The sequence below is a fragment of the Taudactylus pleione genome, unplaced genomic scaffold, assembly GCF_031769625.1.
Source record: "Taudactylus pleione unplaced genomic scaffold, aTauple2 ptg000171l, whole genome shotgun sequence".
Classification (NCBI taxonomy): Eukaryota; Metazoa; Chordata; class Amphibia; order Anura; family Myobatrachidae; genus Taudactylus; species Taudactylus pleione.
In genome coordinates, this window is record NW_028284573.1 from 430010 (window position 1) to 453318 (window position 23309).

The 23309-nt window shown below is 46.8% G+C and overlaps 1 protein-coding gene across 7 annotated transcripts in view; it reads right to left on the reverse strand.

The window, feature by feature from the left end:
* EVL (Enah/Vasp-like) overlaps positions 1 to 23309 on the reverse strand; it is a 185251-nt gene that overhangs the window by 19139 nt on the left and 142803 nt on the right. For all 7 annotated transcript variants that reach the window (XM_088475396.1, XM_088475395.1, XM_088475390.1 and 4 more), the window contains exons 5-8: positions 20443 to 20501; positions 7107 to 7985; positions 3654 to 3895; positions 304 to 425 (exon numbers count right to left, since the gene is read on the reverse strand). In XM_088475396.1, coding sequence (XP_088331522.1) covers positions 304 to 425; positions 3654 to 3895; positions 7107 to 7985; positions 20443 to 20501 — 1302 coding nt within the window. The remainder of the gene's footprint in view (positions 1 to 303; positions 426 to 3653; positions 3896 to 7106; positions 7986 to 20442; positions 20502 to 23309) is intronic.

The window sequence follows — 23309 nt, forward strand, 5'->3', positions numbered from 1 at the left end:
GCCATTGCCGAGGCTATCATATATGAGATGGGGATGTTGTCAGCATCCTGGCGGTCGGGATTTCGGTAGTCAGAGTCCGCAGTGCTGGAATCCCGACAGCTGACATCCCGACAGTTAAGTATTAGGCTTGGGGTTAGGCACTAGTGGGAGGGTTAGCGTTAGGCTGCAGGAAAGATGGGTTAGGGTACTGCAGGCGTCGAGATATGACTGTTGGCAGGCCACGGTCGGTATTCTGACCACCGGTCAGTACAGAGAGCCAAATAGTACCAGGATTAATCCAGTATGACATATGGGGACACTCACCTTTTCGCCAGCAGTTTATTCATTTCCTCCATTAATCCTCCTCCACCTCCACCACTGCTTGTTCTATTGGCATCAGTTTTGGAAGCCCCGCAGGGACTAGAACTTCCCGAAATATCTTCTGGCTATAAAAAAGGTATGACCTAGTTATTTAGGTGCTGCCCTGAGACTCACAAAAACAAATGGGAGCTTCGCGCCGGCCATTGTAGCGGTGAGCGTGTGTCTGATCTCCACCGATAGTGGGGAAGTAGACCTGTGGAGACGTTGTCCATAGCAACCCATCAGCTTTCACCTTTCATTTAAGTACATTCTATAATATGTCAGGTAGAAGCTGATTGGCTGCTGTAGGCAACGCCTCCGCCTGTACTCTTCAGGAGGTGTGGTGCTTCCCAGCCTCAGTATTTTGGTAACAGATATCATTTATTTCTCCCTACAAATAGAACTTACATAACTATATATTTCCTGTGTAGGGTCAAAAAATGTAATACAACATATAAAACAAAGCACTATAGCCGTAGGGGCCTGATTCACAGTTATCCGGTATTGCACGCCCGCTCTTTGTATGCTAATGCCGCAGGCGGTGTCTAAGGACAATAGATGCAAACCCGGGCCTCGGCACATCTACAAAATGGGGGCCACACTTTTTTTTGGCAACTATTCACCCACACAGGACTGGTCACATACAGTCAGGTGCATAAATATTGGGACATAGGCCCTGATTCAGACCCACTCGCGAGCGGCTGTCCGCTCGCAAGTGGGTCGATGTTCTGCACTGAGCATGCGCACGACGGAGGGAGCTCCGTCGTGCGCATGCGCCAGACGCGACGAGCGAAGGAAAGTCCTTTGCTCGTTGTGTCTGATCAAAGGGGGCGTGCTGTCGATGTTGATTGACAGCACGCCCCCTTTGGTGGGCGTGCCTCCCTGACTGGGGCGTTCCCACGGGAACGCCTCCCGTCAGAAGCCGGCCCACTGACATCACTAGTGATGTCAGTGGGACTGATTTTGGCTCTGATAGAGCCAAAATCACTCCGGAGCTTGCGGTTGAAAACCTCAACCGCAGGCTCCGGCTCGCAGTTTCGATGGTCGCGATGGTCACGAGCTATACTCGTATAGCTGTGGTGACCCACAGCTATACGAGTGTCCAGGAGGACGCACCATTTTTATGGAGGGCGGCCCTCATTCAGAGCGTGCGCTCTGCTCAGAGTGTACGGCTCTGAATGAGGGCCATAGACAGAATTTTCATATTTTGGCCTCTATTCACCACCACAATGGCTTTGAAATGAAACAAACAAGATGTGCTTTAACTGCAGACTTTCAGATTTAATTTGAGGGTAATTACATCCAAATCAGGTGAACGGTATAGGAATTACAACGGTTTCTATATGTGCCTCCCACTTTTTAAGGGGCCAAAAGTAATGGGACTATCAACTCAAAAGCTATTTCATGGACAGGTGTGGGCTATTCCCTCATTATTTCATTATCAATTACGCAGGTAAAAGGCCTGGAGTTGATTCTAGGTGTGACATTTGCATTTGGAATCAGTTGCTGTCGACTCTCAATATGAGATCCAAAGAGCTGTCACTATCAGTGAAGCAAGCCATCATTACGCTGAAAAATCAAAACAAACCCATCAGAGAGATAGCAAAAACATTAGGTGTGGCCAAATCAACTGTTTGGAACATTGTTAAAAAGAAAGAATGCACCGGAGAGCTCAGCAACATCAAAAGACCCGGAAGACCATGGAAAACAACTGTGGTGGATGACAGAAGAATTATTTCCCTGGTGAAGAAAAACCCCTTCACAACAGTTTGCCAAATCAAGAACATTCTCCAGGAGGTAGGTGTATATGTGTCAAAGTCAACAATCAAGAGAAGACTTCACAAGAGTGAATATAGAGGGTTCACCACAAGATGTAAACCATTGGTGAGCCTCAAAAACAGGAAGACCAGATTAGAGATTGCCAAACAACATCTAAAAAAGCCATTACAGTTCTGGAACAACATCCTATGGACAGATGAGACAAAGATCAACTTGTACCAGAGTGTTGGGAAGCGAAGAGTATGGAGAAGGAAAGGAACTGCTCATGATCCAAAACATACCACCTCATCAGTGAAGCATGGTGGTGGTAGTGTCATGGTGTGGGCATGTATGGCTGCCAATGGAACTGGTTCCCTTGTATTTATTGATGATGTGACTGCTGACAAAAGCAGCAGACTGACTTCTGAAGTGTTTCGGGCAATATTATATGCTCATATTCAGTTAAATGCTTCAGAACTCATTGGACGGCGCTTCACAGTGCAGATGGACAATGACCCGAAGCATACTGCAAAAACAACCAAAGAGTTTTTTAAAGCTAAAAAGTGGAATGTTATGCAATGGCCAAGTCCATCCCCTGACCTGAATCCGATTGAGCATGCATTTCACTCGATGAAGACAAAACTGAAGGGAAAATGCCCCAAGAACAAGCAGGAACTGAATACATTTGCAGTAGAGGCCTGGCAGAGCATTACCAGGGATGAAACCCAGCATCTGGTGATGTCTATGTGTTCCAGACTTCAGGCTGTAATTGCCTGCAAAGGATTTGCAACAAAGTATTAAAAAGTGAAAGTTAGATTTAGGATTGTTTAGTTTGTCCCATTACTTTTGGCCCCTTAAAAAGTGGGAGGCGCATATAGAAACCGTTGTAATTCCTACACCGTTCACCTGATTTGGATGTAATTACCCTCAAATTAAATCTGAAAGTGTGCAGGTAAAGCACATCTTGTTTGTTTCATTTCAAAGCCATTGTGGTGGTGAATAGAGGCCAAAATATGAAAATTCTGTCAATGTCCCAATATTTATGCACCTGACTGTATATGTTCTCTTTAATGTTATGGTTAAATGTAAATATGCATTTTCACGCCAATGTTCTTTCTAGGAAAAATCTAGACTCCCAATACCATCAAGTGTAATTGGAGATTAATTACTGGAATTTGAATGAAATAAGACTGCGCACTGTTAGATGAAGTGTTACACGGAGGTGAATTTATCGGGTCCTCAAGTCACGCCCGGTGTACTGTCCACGCCACCAGCGTATGGACTTATGCTGATACATGTACACGCCTGTATTAGCAATAACAGAAGACGGGTGAATTGAATTAAGACGGGTGAATTCGTAGCAAATCTCTGGAATTTGATCTGGAATCTTTGAAATGGACTCGAGTGAGTGTCCAGGCAACAAAGCCGAGATGTTTAATAAATAGTATTTGTTGCAATTGCTAACCACATTCTCAACACTCGTAGCAACAATACATCCAGGAAAAGACCAAAGTTTCACAAAACTAAGCGGGATATGCAGGAGACCCGAGGCTCACCCTTTGTACTTTTCTCAGTTTGGCACCGGCCAGGGCTGCAGCCAGCCCCGATGCTGGACTGTCTTCATAGACCACCCCTTGGCTTCCCCCGGCTGGTAGAGGCGGGGCAGGTGGCGGTGTAGCTCCTGATGGCGGCGGAGGACCAGGTGGAGGCGGCGGAGGTCCGCTAGTTGGAGCAGGTGTTAGTCCCACAGATGCTACCGTAGAAGTAGAAGAGGGGTGGCCGGGTGGAAGCATGGGACCTTCAAAAAGTAAGAAGATGTTTTCTATTAGACCACAGCCAAACATCTACCGATTCATCACTGAATAATATTAAGGCAGGTTATGACTACAACTACCGAAAATGTGGGAGAAATCAAGGTCTCATATAGCCTAATCCACAATAATATTAATATTTTCCTAATGCCATTGTTGGTCCTGAATTATATGTGTCCTGCAAAGACTGGCCAATAAGGAAAACAACTGTCTGCGGCTATTCTATGCAAATTCCAAAACATTGTTCAGATGGTTACATGTAAAAGTAGAGATTTGCAATAAACGCTATTTTTCTCAGTTTTGTTGACTTTCTGGAAGGGGTTGCCCCTGTGGAAAGTCCTCCTTCGTTAAGTACATCATGCTACTCACAGTCTGTAAGACTTATAGAGAGAAAGTGCGCTGAGTAACTGTATATCACTCTATCCCTCCCCCACCAGCTTTCACCTGTACCGAGAGCTGGACAAAGCAGTGACCATCAATGGACGCAGTTGATGGCTATTTAGCCTAGTAACCTGTCTAATTAGCATAGTAGACGTCCAAACCACTCCCAGGTGAATGGTGCCCCAGACAAGAAAAATTTTTTTTTCTACAGGCTTTGAATAACTCATAGTTAACAAAAGAGGACATATATATTGCTATGGTAACGGATCCATTTTAACGGTTCCCAGTATTAAAGAGTTTTAGAATTCACAATATTTAGTTCTTTAACTTTTTACCTAACAATTTAAGGATTTTCCACCTTTGGTCAAATGTCATTTATTTTTGTGTACGTGCCCCCTGAATTAATTTAATTTTTATAGCTTTTTTTGCTGTTCCCTCCGCACTAGATAGAGACTAAGGGCCATATTCAATTTGAGGCGAAAAGTCAGAGCTCGGATTTTTCGCCATCATCACCGTTTTAGGAGGGGATAAAGTATCGGTCGCGTGCCCACTTATACCCGTATTCAATTTGGATCCAGCGAAAAACGGGACCCGGCGGAAGGGTAAGTAGCGAAAAGTCCTGTCAATTTTCAGGAAATCATCTTGGCACCCCCCTAAAGATGGTCTGACATGATGGATCGCTATGGGTGCCCCCCGATTTGGCCTGCTGAAGGTAAGTCGGGTTCTTAAATAGCCGCGGCAGGTGCATAAAAGTGCCTTTGAAGAAGTAGTGAATAGCATTTATCTTTTTTGGGGGGGAAAAATAACTATTCCCATCAAATTTGGGGTACATGAAAATGGGTGTAAGCATATATTTAACTCCCTAAAGTAATTTTTTTTTTAATTCTTCAAAAATGCACCTGCCGCTACCAGACGCATTCTAGAAAACACCTGCCGCATACTTGGGAACCCCCTCTGAATCAATTTCGCTACTTTAAAACTTTGTTCTCCAATATTTTTTTTTCACCCCCGAAATGGAAGTACATTTTTTGGGCTGTCCTGAGGATTTTTTTTACAATTTTTTGTGACAGAGATAACTTTTAAGGGACACTCCCAGGAGTGCAGGCTATTTTTTTTACGTCTGCACCCCTAAACCCCAATTCTGCACTTTTTTTCGCCATGTATTACATGGAGAAAACTTATCCCCAGTTTTTTTTAACAAAGACTTTTCGCACCGGCGAAAAGTCTTTGAAATTGAATATTGGGGGTAATTGAAACAGGCGAAAATGACGCCATCGGCAATAAATTATCGCCGATAAACTGACTTTTCGCCTCAAATTGAGTAAGTGATGTTGCCCATAGCAACCAATCAGATTCCAGGTATTACCTTCTAGAAGGTGCTAGATAAATGAGGAGTAGAATCTGATTGGTTGCTATGGGCAACATCACTTTTTAACCAGAACTCCCATCTTAGTAAATTTACCCCTTAGCCGCAGAACTTTTCTGTGTTGTATCGCACGGCAACTTAAATGAAATGACCTAGAAGACATTTAGGGATGGCAGTGTGGCCCCGTGAATGACCAATTCTTATCTCTGCCTGTTGTGGTAATAGGAAACGTTTCCGTCTATTCAGCAGAATCCTCTCATCAGGAGAGGGGCTCTGACGAAAGCCCGTCCCCGTAAAGTGTTCATACCCACTTACAGCCCTAACCGCAGCCTGACGCTAACTTGGAATGCCATCACTGTGCCCGTCAACATTCACAATTTTGACATTATATGAAGTTCAACATTTTGACTGCTGACATAACATCTGTGTCGTCATTCTGGTGTCCACATTTTGACTACATATCGGGTACTTAGCTGAATATGGATACCCCCTGCGTCCATTCTTTGCTAAATAGCCGTCACACTACCAAGGTGCCTTAATCAGGCACAAACACCCGTTTCTGCACGCTAATAATACAGCAATGGTGAAAATTTGCAGGGGGGGGGGGGGCACATACATAGTGATAAATGATCATCATCTGAAGGTGGAGAAACCTTTTAATCCCTGTGGCTCAGAGCTTATGCCAAGTTGCTGGATGTGAGGCACAGCATCAGACTGCCCGCAGTAAGCTGGTAGGACAAATCCAGAAATAAAATAATCACAGTGTTCTGTAAACTTGTGTGAATTCCAGAAAGTCTAAAAAAAACACAATGGACTAATAAATCCCCTTTTAATGTGAATGTTCTAAACTTTACATCTCTTAATAACCCTAGTGGTTCCCGATGCCAGGCTAGCCTATAGGCAGAATCAAATATTAATCTCAATGTCTCCACCCATAGTTCCCCCATGATGAGGTCTGACCCCTCCCCTCCCCCACCCAAACTCATGGTTGTGAGGGATAATTCTGATATTTAAAGATAATCATTGAACATCTTCTGATATAAAACTTATTGCATTATTCTAAGTGTAGGACACTTGGGTTCCTCTCGCCAACCTGACTATAACGCTAATGGGCGCACGGCATTGCAGAAACAGAAAACTCACAAGCAAAGTAAACATTGTCGAAACCGTGTGTTACTATGGGGGTCTGTTTACTAAGCCTTGGGTGGAGATAAAGTCCCAGCCAATCAGCTCCTAAATGCCATGTCACAGGCATGTGCTTGAAAAATGACAGTTAGGAGCTGGTTGGTTGGTACTTTATCTCCGTATACTTTATCTTCCTCCAAGGCTTAGTAAATAGACTCTCTAAATTCTAATTGTGTACATTGGAATGTGAACTGTCTCTATTGCTCAAGACACTGTATGCAACATTTTCTGTTCAAGGATGCACTCGTTGAAAGACATGTACTTACTTAACTGGGAAATGGCGGATGAGGTCATATAATGGGTGGTCCTCTTGGACAAAGTCAGCTCAGATACAGCAGCATAAGGGGGAGGTAATGAAACAAAGTGTGATGTGGACTGGTATGGTTGTTGGGAGGCATGACAGGAAGGGTGGAAGGCTTGAGCAGAAGCATGGGTCAGGGTTCCAGCGGGGTTGGCTATCACTGGCATTTGAGGAAGCGGCACAGTCTCTAAGCATGACAGGAAACAGCGATCGGCGCTTTTAACTTGGGTTCTCTGGGAATTTAATGGAATCTGAGCGGTTTGTGGTTCATCTGCTTGGTCGTCAGGGCCTATCTGAGGTACGTTTGGGTTTTGGGCCATTTTGTCTGGACCTCCTCTGCTCCGTACGATCTGGCCAGGAATCACAGGAAGCATTACTGGAATAAATGTATGCGGGGACACGCTCTGGTGAAGCACCGGTGAAGCCACGTTAGGAGAGGAGGAACGGGAAGAGTAGGACACAGAAGGATGTTTTACAGACGGATGAGAGGTTAATGAAGAATGGGGGCCGGGAGGAGGTGGTGGGGATAAGGAGATTTGCTTGACGCTTCGGGATAGAGTCCCATTGCTTGGCCATATTGGAGAAAAGGCAGAACCTTGGGATGCGGAAGGCTCAAATCCAGATAGACTGTGCGGCAACTCTGGGGCTTCGCTGGTTCTTTTAGAGGACTTTTGGCTGGATTTATTACTAGGCTCGGGGGCAGGAGATGCTGAAGAGATAACTTTTGCATAAGATGGTGGTGGGATAGCACCAGCAGTAGGAGGAACGCTGTAGTTACTGTAGTCAGGAGGAGGAGACTGGCAGTGGGAAGGGGAGGAAGACACGTTTATCTGAAGGGTAGAAACTAAAAGAAGAGAAAATGAAAAGAACAAAATGGGCATTTATCAAGGGCAGCAAATAAGGCAGAGTGATTAGGAAAAGCTGGGACTGAAAGACAGATGGAAACAGAAATAAAAAGATGGCGGCATGCACAGATTCTCACGGTTACAAATCAGAGTGAGAAACTCTGCGTCTAACTTTGTTTCAAAACCATTATTTGGAGATGCACTATAATGGTTACACAGTCACAGACCGAAACATCGTCACATACAGTCAGGTGCATAAATATTGGGACATTGACAGAATTTTCATATTTTGGCCTCTATTCACCACCACAATGGCTTTGAAATGAAACAAACAAGATGTGCTTTACCTGCAGACTTTCAGATTTAATTTGAGGGTAATTACATCCAAATCAGGTGAACGGTGTAGGAATTACAACGGTTTCTATATGTGTCTCCCACTTTTTAAGGGGCCAAAAGTAATAGGACAAACTAAATAATCCTAAATCTAACTTTCACTTTTTAATACTTTGTTGCAAATCCTTTGCAGGCAATTACAGCCTGAAGTCTGGAACGCATAGACATCACCAAACGCTGGGTTTCATCCCTGGTGATGCTCTGCCAGGCCTCTACTGCAAATGTCTTCAGTTCCTGCTTGTTCTTGGGGCATTTTCCCTTCAGTTTTGTCTTCATCAAGTGAAATGCATGCTCAATCGGATTCAGGTCAGGGGATTGACTTGGCCATTGCATAACATTCCACTTTTTAGCCTTAAAAAACTCTTTGGTTGCTTTTGCAGACATTGTCCATCTGCACTGTGAAGCGCCGTCCAATGAGTTCTGAAGCATTTAACTGAATATGAGCATATTATATTGCCCGAAACACTTCAGAATTCATTCTGCTGCTTTTGTCAGCAGTCACATCATCAATAAATACAAGGGAACCAGTTCCATTGGCAGCCATACATGCCCACGCCATGACACAACCACCACCATGCTTCACTGATGAGGTGGTATGTTTTGGATCATGAGCAGTTCCTATCCTTCTCCATACTCTTCTCTTCCCATCACTCTGGTACAAGTTGATCTTTGTCTCATCTGTCCATAGGATGTTTATGTTGTTTGGCAAACTCTCATCTGGTCTTCTTGTTTTTGTGGCTCACCAATGGTTTACATCTTGTGGTGAACCCTCTTTATTCACCCTTGTAAAGTCTTCTCTTGATTGTTGACTTTGACACATATACACCTACCTCCTGGAGAGTGTTCTTGATTTGGCCAACTGTTGTGAAGGGGTGTTTCTTCACCAGGGAAATAATTCTTCTGTCATCCACCACAGTTGTTTTCCATGGTCTACCGTGTCTTTTGGTGTTGCTGAGCTCTCCGGTGCGTTCTTCCTTTTTAACAATGTTCCAAACAGTTGATTTGGCCACACCTAATGTTTTTGCTATCTCTCTGATGGGTTTGTGTTGATTTTTCAGCCTAATGATGGCTTGCTTCACTGATAGTGACAGCTCTTTGGATCTCATATTGAGAGTCGACAACGACTGATTCCAAATGCAAATGTCACACCTAGAATCAACTCCAGACCTTTTACATGCTTAATTGATAATGAAATAATGAGGGAATAGCCCACACCTGTCCATGAAATAACTTTTGAGTTGACAGTCCCATTACTTTTGGCCCCTTACAAGGTGGGAGGCACATATAGAAACCGTTGTAATTCCTACACCGTTCACCCGATTTGGATGTAATTACCCTCAAATTAAATCTGAAAGTCTGCAGGTAAAGCACATCTTGTTTGTTTCATTTCAAAGCCATTGTGGTGGTGAATAGAGGCCAAAATATGAAAATTCTGTTAATGTCCCAATATTTATGCACCTGACTGTACGTGATCACCTCATTTCGCATCACAATCTTTACAAGTTTAAAATCTGGAGTCTCTAAAGGACCGGAGCGACTTTTGGGCCATATTTACGAAGCGACTGCTGGCTTCCCCAGCGGGTTTAAGGTGAAAATTCAGAGTGCCAGGCTTTTGCACTTACATGCTAGTGGTGCTTTAAAAATTTCCAACCTCAAACCTGCCGAGAAGCGTCGGCCTACAAAAGGCGTTGCTTCGTAAGTATGGCCCTTGGTGTCTGGTTCATCATTTTCAGCTTTGTTTGTTACTACTTAAGACCAGTGATAGTTCTCACCGTAATGCCCGGAACAACAGTAGCGTGTCTGCGTTGCTTTGGCCGAAAAAAAAAAAAGCTGAACAAATCCAAATTGTATCTTGCGCTCAGCAGAAGTCATGGGCTCTTTATATGGCAGTGTACAGGAATAGGTATATTTTTTATTTCATGGGCATTACAGAGGGAAAAACAGACCAAAAATGTAATTTTTCCCTATACCCTTCCTATAGTAACGGTTGCACAATTCGTACACATTGTATCTCCAGAACGGTGGCCGGGGCCGAAGCGCAGTTCAAATTTCAAATAGCGTGGTCACACCAACTGCCACCCCAAACATCGCCGGCCGGGACTCACTGGCAGTTGGTGCGGCTCCCCTGTTTGAAGCCCCACCTGTGTAGCCGCCACTGCTCCAGAGTAAGGTGTGATAAGATATATAGCAGTGTGGGTAAGGTGTGATAAGATATATAGCAGTGTGGGTAAGGTGTGATAAGATATATAGCCAGGAGCAATGATACATTTCTTGTAACTAGCCTAAACCAACAATGATCACATATTAGCCAACTCTTCCTGCGACTTGCGAAGTTTGGGGAGTTCTCCTAGAAGAGCACTGCACCCTCCTGCTGCACTATGTCCGTGATGAAAAGATCACATCGCCATGTTCCCCCCTCCCCCGCAGTTCCTACACAACTAAAATATCGGAGCTGCCTGACGGGGACACAAGGAGTACAGATATGACATCAGGGAAATGTCGTTAAGCCAAATTATAAGTTTATTCATTATATACTGTAAAAACTTGCATGCTCCTCACTCCGGCTCCTTAAAAGACCCCCCCCAGGCCCCTAAGTTTCACTGACTGATTCCTGAGAACTTGACCCTAGGCCTGCTTCAGCTCAGATCGCAATTGCTAATGTGCAAATATGCTACTGTCTACCAGCGCTCAGCCAGCATAGAGACGCCCACTGCCGCTTTCTCACACCCGTAAGTCCTGCATACACATCGGCCCATCACGCACAATTACAGCAGGTCTGACCAGCCGCGGAAACCGCAAGTCTCGCCGCACGCAGTGAGTACTCAAGCTGCGTAGGCAATCGCAGTGGATAATTTATGCGCGCCCATGCAACGGCGTTCAAGCGGACAGGCGCCCCTGCGCTTCCGCAACCACTCCCCCGTCACCATCCCCAAACGCCCGCGGGCCTGTCGCTCACTCTGCGATGGATTCCTGTTTACGTGCGTAATCGCAATGCGGTTACTATTGCGATTCATGCTGAATCAGGCCCTCTTGTCCACCCCTGACCTAAGTCAATTGTCTTTTCAACACCCAGATATGGGCTGCATACACATTATATCTGTATAACTGTGGCCTAGAAAAATAACTGTAGTAAATGACCTCTATATTAGGTGTTCTAGGCTTCTATCTAATACCACTTTTCCACCAAAATCCCAGGTCCAGCTTGGGACACTCAAGACGGGCTTCAAACCATAGCAGCTTGTACCCCATTTACACCGCAGGCTGGACCCAGGATATTGCCGGGGCTTCCCTCTGTCGGTGCTTGGAGATGACATCATCTCCAAGTGCCAGGAAGTGCGGCTCTTCCTATGCTGTCAACAGGACCCGGGATACCCGTTTCCACAGAGCCTTACCTGGGTTTTCCCATCGTAAAACCCTGCTTGAGACCCGGGAAGAAATGCCGGATCAGACGACACAGGATTTTTCCTAGGAGCCTTTTCCACTGAGCCGTGACCCGGGTTAACATGGTAATAACCCAGGCACTGTTGGGGTATCATCCTTGACATGCTCCCCAACTAAACAGTTGCATTGACAAATAAAAAAATAAAAAAAACATACGCCTTGTAATCTAGAGCTGCTCTCAGGGCCTGATTCAGACCCAGTCGCAAGCGCTGAGCGCTCGCAACCGGGTCGATGGTGGCCCAGAGCGCATGCGCACGATGGAGCCGGCTCCGTCGTGCGCATGCGTGAGACCCAGATAGCGACGGGCAATCCGTCGCTCCGGGTCTCGTACCAAAGGGGGCGTGCTGTCGATGTTGAGTGACAGCACGCCCCCTTTGGTGGGCAGGCCGGGGGAGTGGCTGCCCAAATGGAGGCGTTCCCATTTGAAAGCCTCCGTTTACGGCCGGCCCCACTGACATCACAAGTGATGTCAGTGGGAGAACTTCTGGCTCTGCTAGAGCCGAAATCTCTCTGGGGCTTGCGGCAACGAGACCCTACCACAAGGGTCTCGTCGCAAGCCCGATGGTCGCGATGGTCAAGACCCACAGCTATGTGAGTGGCCAGGAGGCCGTTCTAAAAAAAAAAATAACTTGGCCCTGATTCAGAGCGAGCGCTCTGTCAGAGCGTCCGGCTCTGAATCAGGGCCTCAGTTAGAGCGACTGTAACACTTAGGGCCGGTTTCAATTAGAAGAGAAAAACCGCGACCGGCGAAAAAGCTTCGCCTATCGCCGCATTTCGCCTGTTTGCATCTATCTCCATATTTAATTCCGGGGCCAATTCGCCTAAGCGGAAACTCAATGCACTGAAACGGGCGGAAAAATTTCCCCAATGAAAGGCAGGCGGAAAAAAATTCAAAGTCTCTATTTTGGGGTGCAAATGTGGGGAAATGATTCAGAACCCTTTGGACACCCCCCAAATGAAAAATCAGCCCCCCCCCAATTTGCATTCGCCTATTTGCCTGTTCTGAAATTCAGTACTGTGAATCGTGGGGACGCGCATGTCGCAAATTCGCGTCTCCAACAGGCGAATGTGGCGGAAAGTACAATAGGCAAAAAGTTTCCGACTTTTTGCGTCTGATTGAATACGGCCCTTTATTGGGATTCACATATGTCTATAAGATCCGCTTCTGTTCTTTTCCCAGGCTTACAGTGTCATTCCTACATATTATACAGCAGCTGTGACAGTGGGAGAAAAATCCAGATCCACACGCAAATGGCATCGTAGCTGCGATTTCTCACGGAATGCAATTGCGAAAATATGCTAATGAGCCACTCACCGCCCAGGGCTTAGAGACGCCCACTGAAAGCATCTCACATCGGCTCCTCATGCACAAAACTGGAAACAGCAAAAACATTGAACGCAGATACAGCGGCCATCAGCTTTCTGAGGAAGTCTAAGATGCCTCAGACGCAGCAGGTCCCCAGACACGCAAAGCTACTCTGCTGCGAGCAAGGACGCGGTGGCTAATTTATGCATGCCCAAAAAACGGTGTTTAAAGGGTCCGACACATCTGTTTTTCCAACCACCCCCCCGTTACCTCCCCCAAACGCGGACTACCTGTCACTCACTTTGCGAGCGATTGCTCATTGAGTGCGTGATTGCCAAACAATTGCTGCGCGTGTGCAGTGCGGGTTTCATGCAGCCGCAATGGCGATCAATCGCTCAAACTGCTTAAATATCGGCATTGCCTGCGGATCTGAATCTGAGCAGCAGGAGTCAGCAGAAGACAGACTTAAAACTTCATGAATGAATGGATGCAGCTGCGAGGCTGATCTTCCTCGCCAAACGCTCATCGTCTGCTGCCCCACTCTGTCAGTCCCTCCATTGGTTGCCGGTTTTCTACTGTATTCAATACAAAATACTTTCACTTACACATAAGGCTATTAACCAAACCACACCGACATACATGTCTTCACTCATCTCAAAATATCTCCCAACCAGACCTCTCCGCTCAGTACAAGATCTGCGTCTCTCATTCCCACGCGTTACTTGCTCCCATTCACGGTTACATAAATAAAATAATCTTACGGAAAATACATTTTGGCCCAAGACATTACATCATAGTTAATGAGGGGTTCAGGAACTCAATTCCTAAATATTATGTATTGTGTTTCCACTTATGTCACATAAAACAAGAGATATGGTAAGAACTTACCTTTGTTATCTCTGTTTCTACGAAGTCCATAGGGTCCACAGGGTTGACCTTGGGGTATAGGTTGGGAACCAAATCCGGGCACCACGCAGTTAAAGCTTTTAGCTCCCAGGATGCACTTGGGTCCACTCTCCCTATAACCCCACCCCCAGCCAGAGGCACCTCAGTTTGTAAGTAGCCAAAGGCCGGAGGAGGAGAAAAAAAAAGAGAGAAAACTGGAACACTCGATAACCATACTCACAGAAATGGGAGACAGAAAACCGGTGACCAGTCACACAGCCCATTTGAAGCCAGGTGCGTCAGGGCGGGCGCCCTGTGGACCCTATGGACTTCGTAGAAACAGAGATAACAAAGGTAAGTTCTTACCATATCTCTTGTTTTCTATTTCAGGGTCCATAGGGGGTCCACAGGGTTGACCTTGGGGATGTCCCAAAGCAGTTCAACCAAGGGAGGGGACGCTCCTGTGCTGAGAGGAGAATCCGCCGCCAAAAAGGAAGCATCCTGAGAGGCAAAGGAAAATAATGCCTAGAACCTTAAAAAGGTGTGGACAGAAGACCACGTGGCCACCTAGCAAGGCAAAGCAGCCAAGGCGCCACAGCGAGCCACCCACGAGGGTTACATAGCCCGAGAAAAAACAAGCAGCAACAACAGAAAGGCCTACCCATGTGTAGGCCCCTGAAGAAGACATACGAGGCAGTCCAGCCAACATATGGCCATAGGCCGGCCATCCTTTCCTGTTAAAACCAGAAATCTCAGACCACCAATAAGGAGTCCGATTTCCGTCAGGAACTTGAATGGATCACATAAATCCACAGAGGCCGGACCACAGTCAATGAGGCCACACCAGCCGAGAGGACTGGGGACTGAATGGCCGCACCATAAGTTCCAGAATAAAATGGAACCTGAAAATCACTAAGAAGAAACACAGGGTGAGAGCAACTCACACCCTGACAAGATGCCCTCCAGAAGAGGGAGCCACATGAGAACGCTCCCAATTCCGACACTCACCTGGTTGATATAAACTCCCTGATAGAAATAGAGAAAGCCAAAGCAATAGACCATGTAATGGCTATCACAACCAGCGGTTCCATTAACTTTCCCCGGAGTTAACAAAGAACCACTCCTAACTCCCAAGGAGTCCCTAGGGAGGACAAATGGAGGCATAATCCAGAAAACACTCCAAAGGATGAACTGGATATCAGAGCGGAGCAATTCCATAACCTAATCATACTGACAGTGTAGAGATCTGCACTGTCAGGAAGGCCAGGCCGAGGGTGAAACCCAAGCCAGCCGGAAGGAATGCCAGAATATCTGGAAATCCTGGACACCAGAGGATCGTATCGATAGGTATAATACCATAAGAATGATGGCTGCCACAGTTTGTGGTAGGTCCCAGCAAAAGCTGATCCATGTGCTCCAATCATTCCAACGATGACAAAGCCATGGAAGCCGTAAGACCACTGTAGGGACGTAGTCAAAGACAAACGACCCAGGTCCAAGGCAAACCCCTGGACCCTGAGACAACAGGTCTGGGTAGTGAAGCATCAGGAATGGAGTATCGATGGAGAGACTCCGAAAAACCAAGTACCCCTGACATCTGGGGCAATCAGGAGCCACCAGCAGGAAAGCAACTCTGTCTCGATTGAAACACTTCCCTCGAGGAATAATGGAGACTGGAGAACACAGGTACGCAAATTGGAAGAACCCCTTCACCGACAAAGAGTCCCTGAAGGTTGCTTCAGAATCCCCAGAGTTGGACTGTAACACCATAGTGTGATAGAGTCAGAAGGCCATGAGTGTCACCTCAGGAGGGCCCCCCCCCCCCCCCCTGCTCACCAGGAGATGAAACCTCTCTTGGGGAAGAGACTAGTCCCCGGGATGCACGTCGTGACGGCTGAGGACTCCCGCTTCCCAATGGAGAGCACCTGAAATGAACACTGTCGAGATGGTCGGGAGGAGACCCTCAGACAATGTCCGAATGTATGACATACCTGACATTGCCACCCAACGAACAGTATTGCTAAAAAGGAAGCTACTGTTCTGACCCTGTCGGACTGAACTTTTTCAGGTTCACCGGGAAACAAGGGCTATGCCAGAGTGAAGGCCCAAGACAGGCTAAAGTTCCAACAAGTTAATTGACAGGGTGGAATCGACAGACATCCAATTGCACTGAAATGGATGCGAACCAGACACTGTCCTTAGCAAAGAATACCCTGGACGAGATGGTCATAGTCACCCGAAAAGGGACAGACTTGCCTCCGGGGAGAGCAGCATCATTTGAACAGTGATCAGACAGAAAAAAACTTGTTCCATCTGGAGATAAGCCAATTATGGAAAGGCCTGGAATGGAACTAAGCCCATTCCACCCTTCCAAAGGCAGACACTGAATAGTGGACCATGCCTCCCAGAGTGCAAAGACATATGTCGACTGCGCAGACATCCATGTACTCCTAATGGAAGAGTGGAGATGCCGTCTTACGCCAGAAAAATTCTCAGATTCTGAGAATCCAGCAGGGCTCCTAGGTGAAGAATACCCAGAGAGGGATGCAGGGAGGACTTTTTCCCCATTGATTAAACTTCTGCACCCTGAAGAAGCCACAGTCAACCTGACCCGGCTGTAAAGTACCCCGGTGATCCTGCTAAGAGCAGGAGGCCATCCAGGTACAGGAGCATTGGGATATACTGAACAGAAGAACTGTCAGAAAATCCAAAACGCTGGTAAACCCCTGTGAGGCTGAGAACAGTCCCAACAGGCAGAGCCCGAAAACCGTAAGTGCTGTGATACAGCAAACCTCAGTCCATGCTGAGGCAAGGTCTCTGTAAGTGCCCGTAGGCACGCGTCCTGTATATCCAGTGATACCATAAAGTCCCCAGGTTCCAAACATAGTATGATGGAGCATAGGGATTGCCTCCTGAGCCCAGGTAGCTTTAGGAACTGGTTCAGGGAATTGAGACAGAGAATAGGCCAAAGAGGACCACTCAGCCACCGCACCAGAAAGAAAGCAGAGCAACCAGTCCCTCGCTGAGAAAGTGGGGATGGCCCAATTAGCTCCGCTTACCCCAACAACTGTATAGCTTTCTGGATTCGTAAGGCCCTGTTCGGGTCCGAATAAGGGCCTGCGTACCATCACATGGAAATAGGCCGCCTGAGCAAAGAGAGGGCGTACCCTCCTACCCACGTAGCCGCGGCAACTAGACACTAGTACCGGGCGAACTGAGAAAATCGCCATCTCCCAGTGGTAGGCCTGTCTCGTCATGCTGACGATATATCCGTAGGTTCAGAAGCAGGATCGGCTGGCAGTCCAGGCCTGCTCGGTTGAAGAAACAGACCTTTAGGCTGACCCAGAGGACAAAAAGACTTAATAGACAGTCTGAGGCCCTGTAGTGGGCATAGCTGAAGGCGGGAAATTTGTACTGCCACTGTCAAGGTCAGGACCCAACAAGATCTACCCTATAGATGGTATCTGCACCTCTGCATTCCCAGAGCGCAGCCATAGGGTATTACGGAGGATACCGTCGCAGCCGGAGCTCTGAAAGTTAGGAGACTGGTATCCAATATAGGCATGTCCACCTATGACAACTGCATATATTACATGAGCGACCAAATACATTTGAACCCCAGACGTGTTGGTGGGGAAAAAAACATTACAAATGCATCAGCTCAGTATGCAATAGTATTAACCAACCATGCTATAGCCATGGTAGGATGGGTAACAACCCCTGAAAGCGAGTATACTGATTTCAGGCAGAGTTACCACCTACGGATCAGAAGAATCCGACCACGCAGGAATGGGATGTATAGTAACGTCTGTAATCTGACGAGTAACACGCCCATCCACCCCATGAGGGGCTCGTGATGACCCTCAGGGAATTTGGGACAGGAGGCCAAACACTGTTGTAATACCTCATAACTGACAACAGCCAGAGTCCCGCCATGCGATCCCCCCGCTAGTCAGCAACAGGGAACCAGAAGGCACGCAATACTGAGGGTGTATGATCCAGGTGCAGGTCAACATTCACTCTAACCAGAATGGACCTGCCACCAGCCCAAAGCAGGGATAATAATACTTGAAATAGGCTTCCCCCCGTGTAAGAGGGAAAGAGCCCAAAACAGTATCCAGTTCACGCAGAGCCAACTGGGAAGTAACCACAGGGCGTCAACCACGGCAATTTGCGTTTCGTAGAAAACGACATCCACCCAGGGTGGCCGTGGGAATCCCTGCAAGGGGAATGACAGACTATGGTGGCACCAGGGGGATTTCATATACTGCGAAAAACCCCTGCAGGGAGCGATAGTCTGTGTCACAGGGGAAGAGTGCAAGAAACTGCGAGATACCCTGAGATGAAAAGGGCAGTATGGTGAAGTAACCCCCAAGTGAGGTACAACAATGGGGCCCACCCGGCGATCCGCAATTGAGAGGATCCCGAGAAAACAAACCTCCCAAGGGGGTCGTGAAAGGGGCCGGCACCAGATGACGCCACACACAGAACCCTTTATGAAACAAATCCTCCGCACTAACACCTGCAGCACATGACATGAAGGATAGCAAAAATGGGTGCAGTATAACGCTCTATCTCCTGGTCAAACATATCTGACCAATCTTGGCGGAAATATCAAGCAGTGCTATACTGGTCCTGACTGATGCTAAAATTAGCCGCAGGGACCCATTTTCAGCGTATGCAACACACAGTTCCAACGAAAATGTGGCAACGTGCAGCACGCAACAGTATGTGACAAACCTCACAAATATCAACGAGTATATAAATGTCTCAGAACCACCCTAAGTACAGCTGTATTAGGGCAGATAAGGAAAAGGGAAAGATATACACTGACAGGTGAGAGAATTAAATACAGACAGTCAGCACTAGCATAAGTCACATACCATGCAGATATATACATATATACATAAACATGTCATATAATATACTGCACTATAATGGAGCGTACACACGGTCAGATTTGTCAGACTTGTCAGATTTGTCAGATGAACGACTGAACGATTAAACGATTTGAACGATTGAACGATTTTTAACTGCATTAAAATGAATGGAATCGTCCAAGTCTGACTGCAAACCCATCAGATGTCAGATATCGTTATCTGACAAACGGGAACGAGCATCGTTGATCGTCCATCGTTCAGGCATGTCAGATATGAACGATTTTTCATCAGATATGAACGACTGAACGATTTTTAAATCGTTATCGTCCATATCTGAAGAAAAAATCTGATCGTGTGTATGCACCATTACACTGCATTCAACTTACCCAGATTCAGTGTCTGGGAAGGCTACAGCGCTGTGTACACTGACCTGATGGTGAGGTACGCAGGGGGACTGGACTCACTGCCATCTCCGGAGCTCTGCTGCTGCACCACAAGAAAATGGCCGCTGGAGACCTCAGAAGAAGCGTGGCCCGCGGAGGAAGCAGCTTAGCGACGCCAGACTATACATACTGAAAGGGGGGAGGAGCCGCTGTAACAGGGAAAGCTTCCTCCCCATGCCGGCTATTAACCTCCCGGGACGCCGGCTCCCAGCGCCGATCAGTAAGTCCCTGGTGGTCTAGTGGACACACGGGGTATGGGGGGGCCCGCCGCCACTGCCGGCGCCTCCGGTCCGTCCCCGGAGACCGGAGGCACAGGACTGCATATTAAATGCGCGGATCACCGCAAGCGGATCACCGCGACCTTGCCTGCTCCCCGTAGATCCGGCAGCAGTCCTGGGCGCCCGCAGAGTCCGGCTAGTACAGACTCTGGGGTCCCGCTGAGATCCCCAGATCTGTACTGGCGTCTCAGCGCCGGCGGGGTGACGGAGCGGCAGCTTAGACGTCCTATGGACAGTCCGACGCTGCCGCTCTGAAAGTCCAAAGTAAAAATAAAAAAACTCTGTACTTAGAAAAAATAAAGCTTAGGGGCTGCTAATCAGCTCCCCACTGCACTAAACGGTGACCCGACTCCGGCCGGGCACAACTTAAACTGAGGTGCCTCTGGCTTGGGGGGGTTATAGGGAGAGTGGACCCAAGTGCATCCTGGGAGCTAAAAGCTTTAACTGCGTGGTGCCCGGATTTGGTTCCCAACCTATACCCCAAGGTCAACCCTGTGGACCCCCTATGGACCCTGAAGTAGAAAGTATAGTTTCCTGATGGAATAAATAGCGAGGAAAATAATTATGTGGATGGCAATTTACATCCCCCCCCCCCCCCCAATTCCTTGAGATATAGACATGCAAAACCACTGATATATATAAACATGCAAAATCACTGTTATATAGATGCACACTCAACGCACAAATAATTAAACCAGAATTACACAAAATTCTAAATCTAAATTTTTAGGCAGCTTAGGTGGACGCTAGCCTGTCCCTTTAAATGCACAAATAAAGACCAGCACAACCATATACACACAGAGATCAGCGATTGGTACAGTCACACTTGCCTGTTGTCGACGTCCTCCGTTCCAGGGTCTCTTGGCGCTGTTGTTGCTCCATTATTTGCCTAGACAAGCCGATAATTATTATAAACCACTTATTCTGCAAATATCAAACTGGAAATAACATCACTGCTCAAACTACTGTCCTCGTCACGGAGCATGATTGCTAAGCTGCTGAAGGTGACAGTGTACAAGTAATATTCTCTAGCAACCTGCAAGCCGCCATTTTATCAGCAAATAGATTTTTTTTTTTTTTGGTGTGCAGTTTAATAATTCTACCACTAGATGTCACTCTTCACCTTTCACGGTCTGCTGCTCATGTTTACAATGATACAATGATATCTCCTACAGGTAACAGCATTTAGATACTAGCAGCGTGCAGAGTAATAAAAAATAATTCGCTGTATTGAACTTAATTAGAAGGATTGTCTCCCGGGAATCGGTTATGCCAAGAAAGAAAAATGTGCTTTGTAATACGTACTGAGCAATTCCTCATTTTCTTTTCCCTATTGTATGTATGTCTTTCACAGAGTGATTATATCCTGCTCCCATTTACACAAATAGATAGTAAATGCGATCGGTTTAACTTGCACCAGGCTGATGAAAGCAGATATCTATTCAGCTGCTCCTGGCGATAGCCCCCGGGCGCTATCTGCTTATTTTTATTTTGCTCAGACGTGCCCATATTTCTGCTGTTAGCATACACTGAAGCGCACTCCGACATTCGGCTATAAATCGGCACAGGTGTATTTGCACTGAGGCTGAAACGCGCAGGTCTGCAAAAAAATAAAAGTGTCACCTCAAAAAGGCTGTAATTGGGGCTATTTTTTGCAGGCGTCACCGGGATATTTTTTTACGTTTATATTCACACTGACTATCAAAGAACATTGGTGCTCTGGCTTCATGAATTGCCCCAACGTAGGGTAAATACTACCTGACAGCCCCAACACGGTGGCATAAAAGCCTGGATTTTATGAATGATAAATGCACCTCCCACCCTATAGAGGGCGCACAGGAAAATGAGAGAGGTTTGGGCTACCATAGAGCTTGGGGATGAGAGTATCTGCATGGCGCGCTCATTCCCTGCCATGATAGTTATGCTTGATGCACCTACGGAGAGCAATTTAAATAAGTTTGGGATGGGCACAAGAATATCCTTACAAAAAACTAAGGAGCAAATAGGACAGAGGTTACCAGAAGGTTAAAGAAGAAAAGGGCAGACTAGAAGGGGCTGGTGGTTCTTATCTGCGAAAAAATGTTATGCTTATGTTATGTGTCCACACGTATGTACTCGTGTGACACAATGTGGGGCCGGAGTTTTTGGGTTACTGTTTCACAATATCGGCCAGATAGTACTTAAAAAGGTATTTAGGGCCTAATTCAGGTTGGATCGCAAGGCTGCGGTGATGTTCGCGTTCTGCGCATACGTACGCATCGCATACGCAGCCAGAGGTCTAGACGGCGACAGGAAGTTTCGCAGTCTGTGTGTCAGGGTCAGCCACAACTCTGCGTATGGGTCCGATGTTACCGCCGACTTGCGGATGTATGTAATGGGAAGTGGGCGGCTTTATACAGTGGTGGGCGTCTTGGTATAGCACTGCGATCGTACTCATTTGCATATTTTCGCAGCGAGCGGGTGCGATTGCAGACTTGCGTTCCGTGCTGAATCAGGCCCTTAAACCTTCAAGCAACTTCAATGTACTGATTTGTATGCGCCGTTGTGCAACACTTACTGAAAACATAGGTTTAATCTTTCATTCTTCCTTTTTCCTGTGTTTGTCACTGATGCCTTTATGCCTACTAGAGACAGCATGTTTTGTACTCGTCCCTTAGATACACCACAGAACTGCTCTGTCCATACAGCTGCATTCAATGTGCACAGTTGTAGCCAAGGGCGGTGAAGTGACCAAATCTGCTTGGTAGATACAATGGGCTTGGTCAGAACCCCAGGTAGAGGTCAGAGCAAAATACAGGATGCCGACAATCAATAAATGAAGGTGGGAAACAGCTATTTGGGCTCCCCCTCAAACATGGGTCCACTCGAAAAGACCTCTCTATAAAGAACTACAAATTCACTTCCTCAGAGTAACATTGATTAAATTAATTACAATAGATCTGTCAGGAGCTCATTTGGATGTGATAGATCTAGTATGGCCAGCCTGGTTTGGCGCTACCCACTAGGGAGGGGCGAAGTTTAGCATGGCGCAGTTGTTCACCAGAGACTGCCACAAGGAGGGATGAGCTTTGCTGCTAACACCGCGCAGGTTTACGCGTGCCAGACGTGAACGACCAGGGGACAGAGCTGCTGATGTCATTAGTCATGTGACTAAAGTTCGAAAATAAGCTCGCCGCTGCGGTCTGAGTGGGGCGGAATTCTACAGCTCGCCACTGCGCGCAAACCAAGTAGCGCGACTCACCCAGGAGAAAAGGGGCCCATTTATCAACGAGTTTTATAATATGCAACGAGTTTTATAACTTGTTGCATATAATAATGGTGCTCCAGCCAATCAGCTCCTAACTGTCATCTGTTTGAAGCATGACAGTTGGGAGCTGATTGGCTGGAGCACCATTTATCGTACTCAACCAGTTTTATCACTCGTTGCTTATGATTAAACCCGTTGATAAATGGTCCCCACAGTAAACAATTTGGAGGATATTTGCACAGTGTGCTATGCTTGCTTAGCAGAGTCAGGGAATAGCATCCATGTAATTAAGGGCGCTTAGTGACGAGGTGGGGTATAGTACTGAATTAGGCCAGCACTATGGAAACCTCAGACGCTCGCACCTATTGTGATATTATACGCAGGAGAACAAACAGTAAAATCAATGCCGGCTGTCCATTCACACTGATGTCACTGCTTCCTAGGGAATGG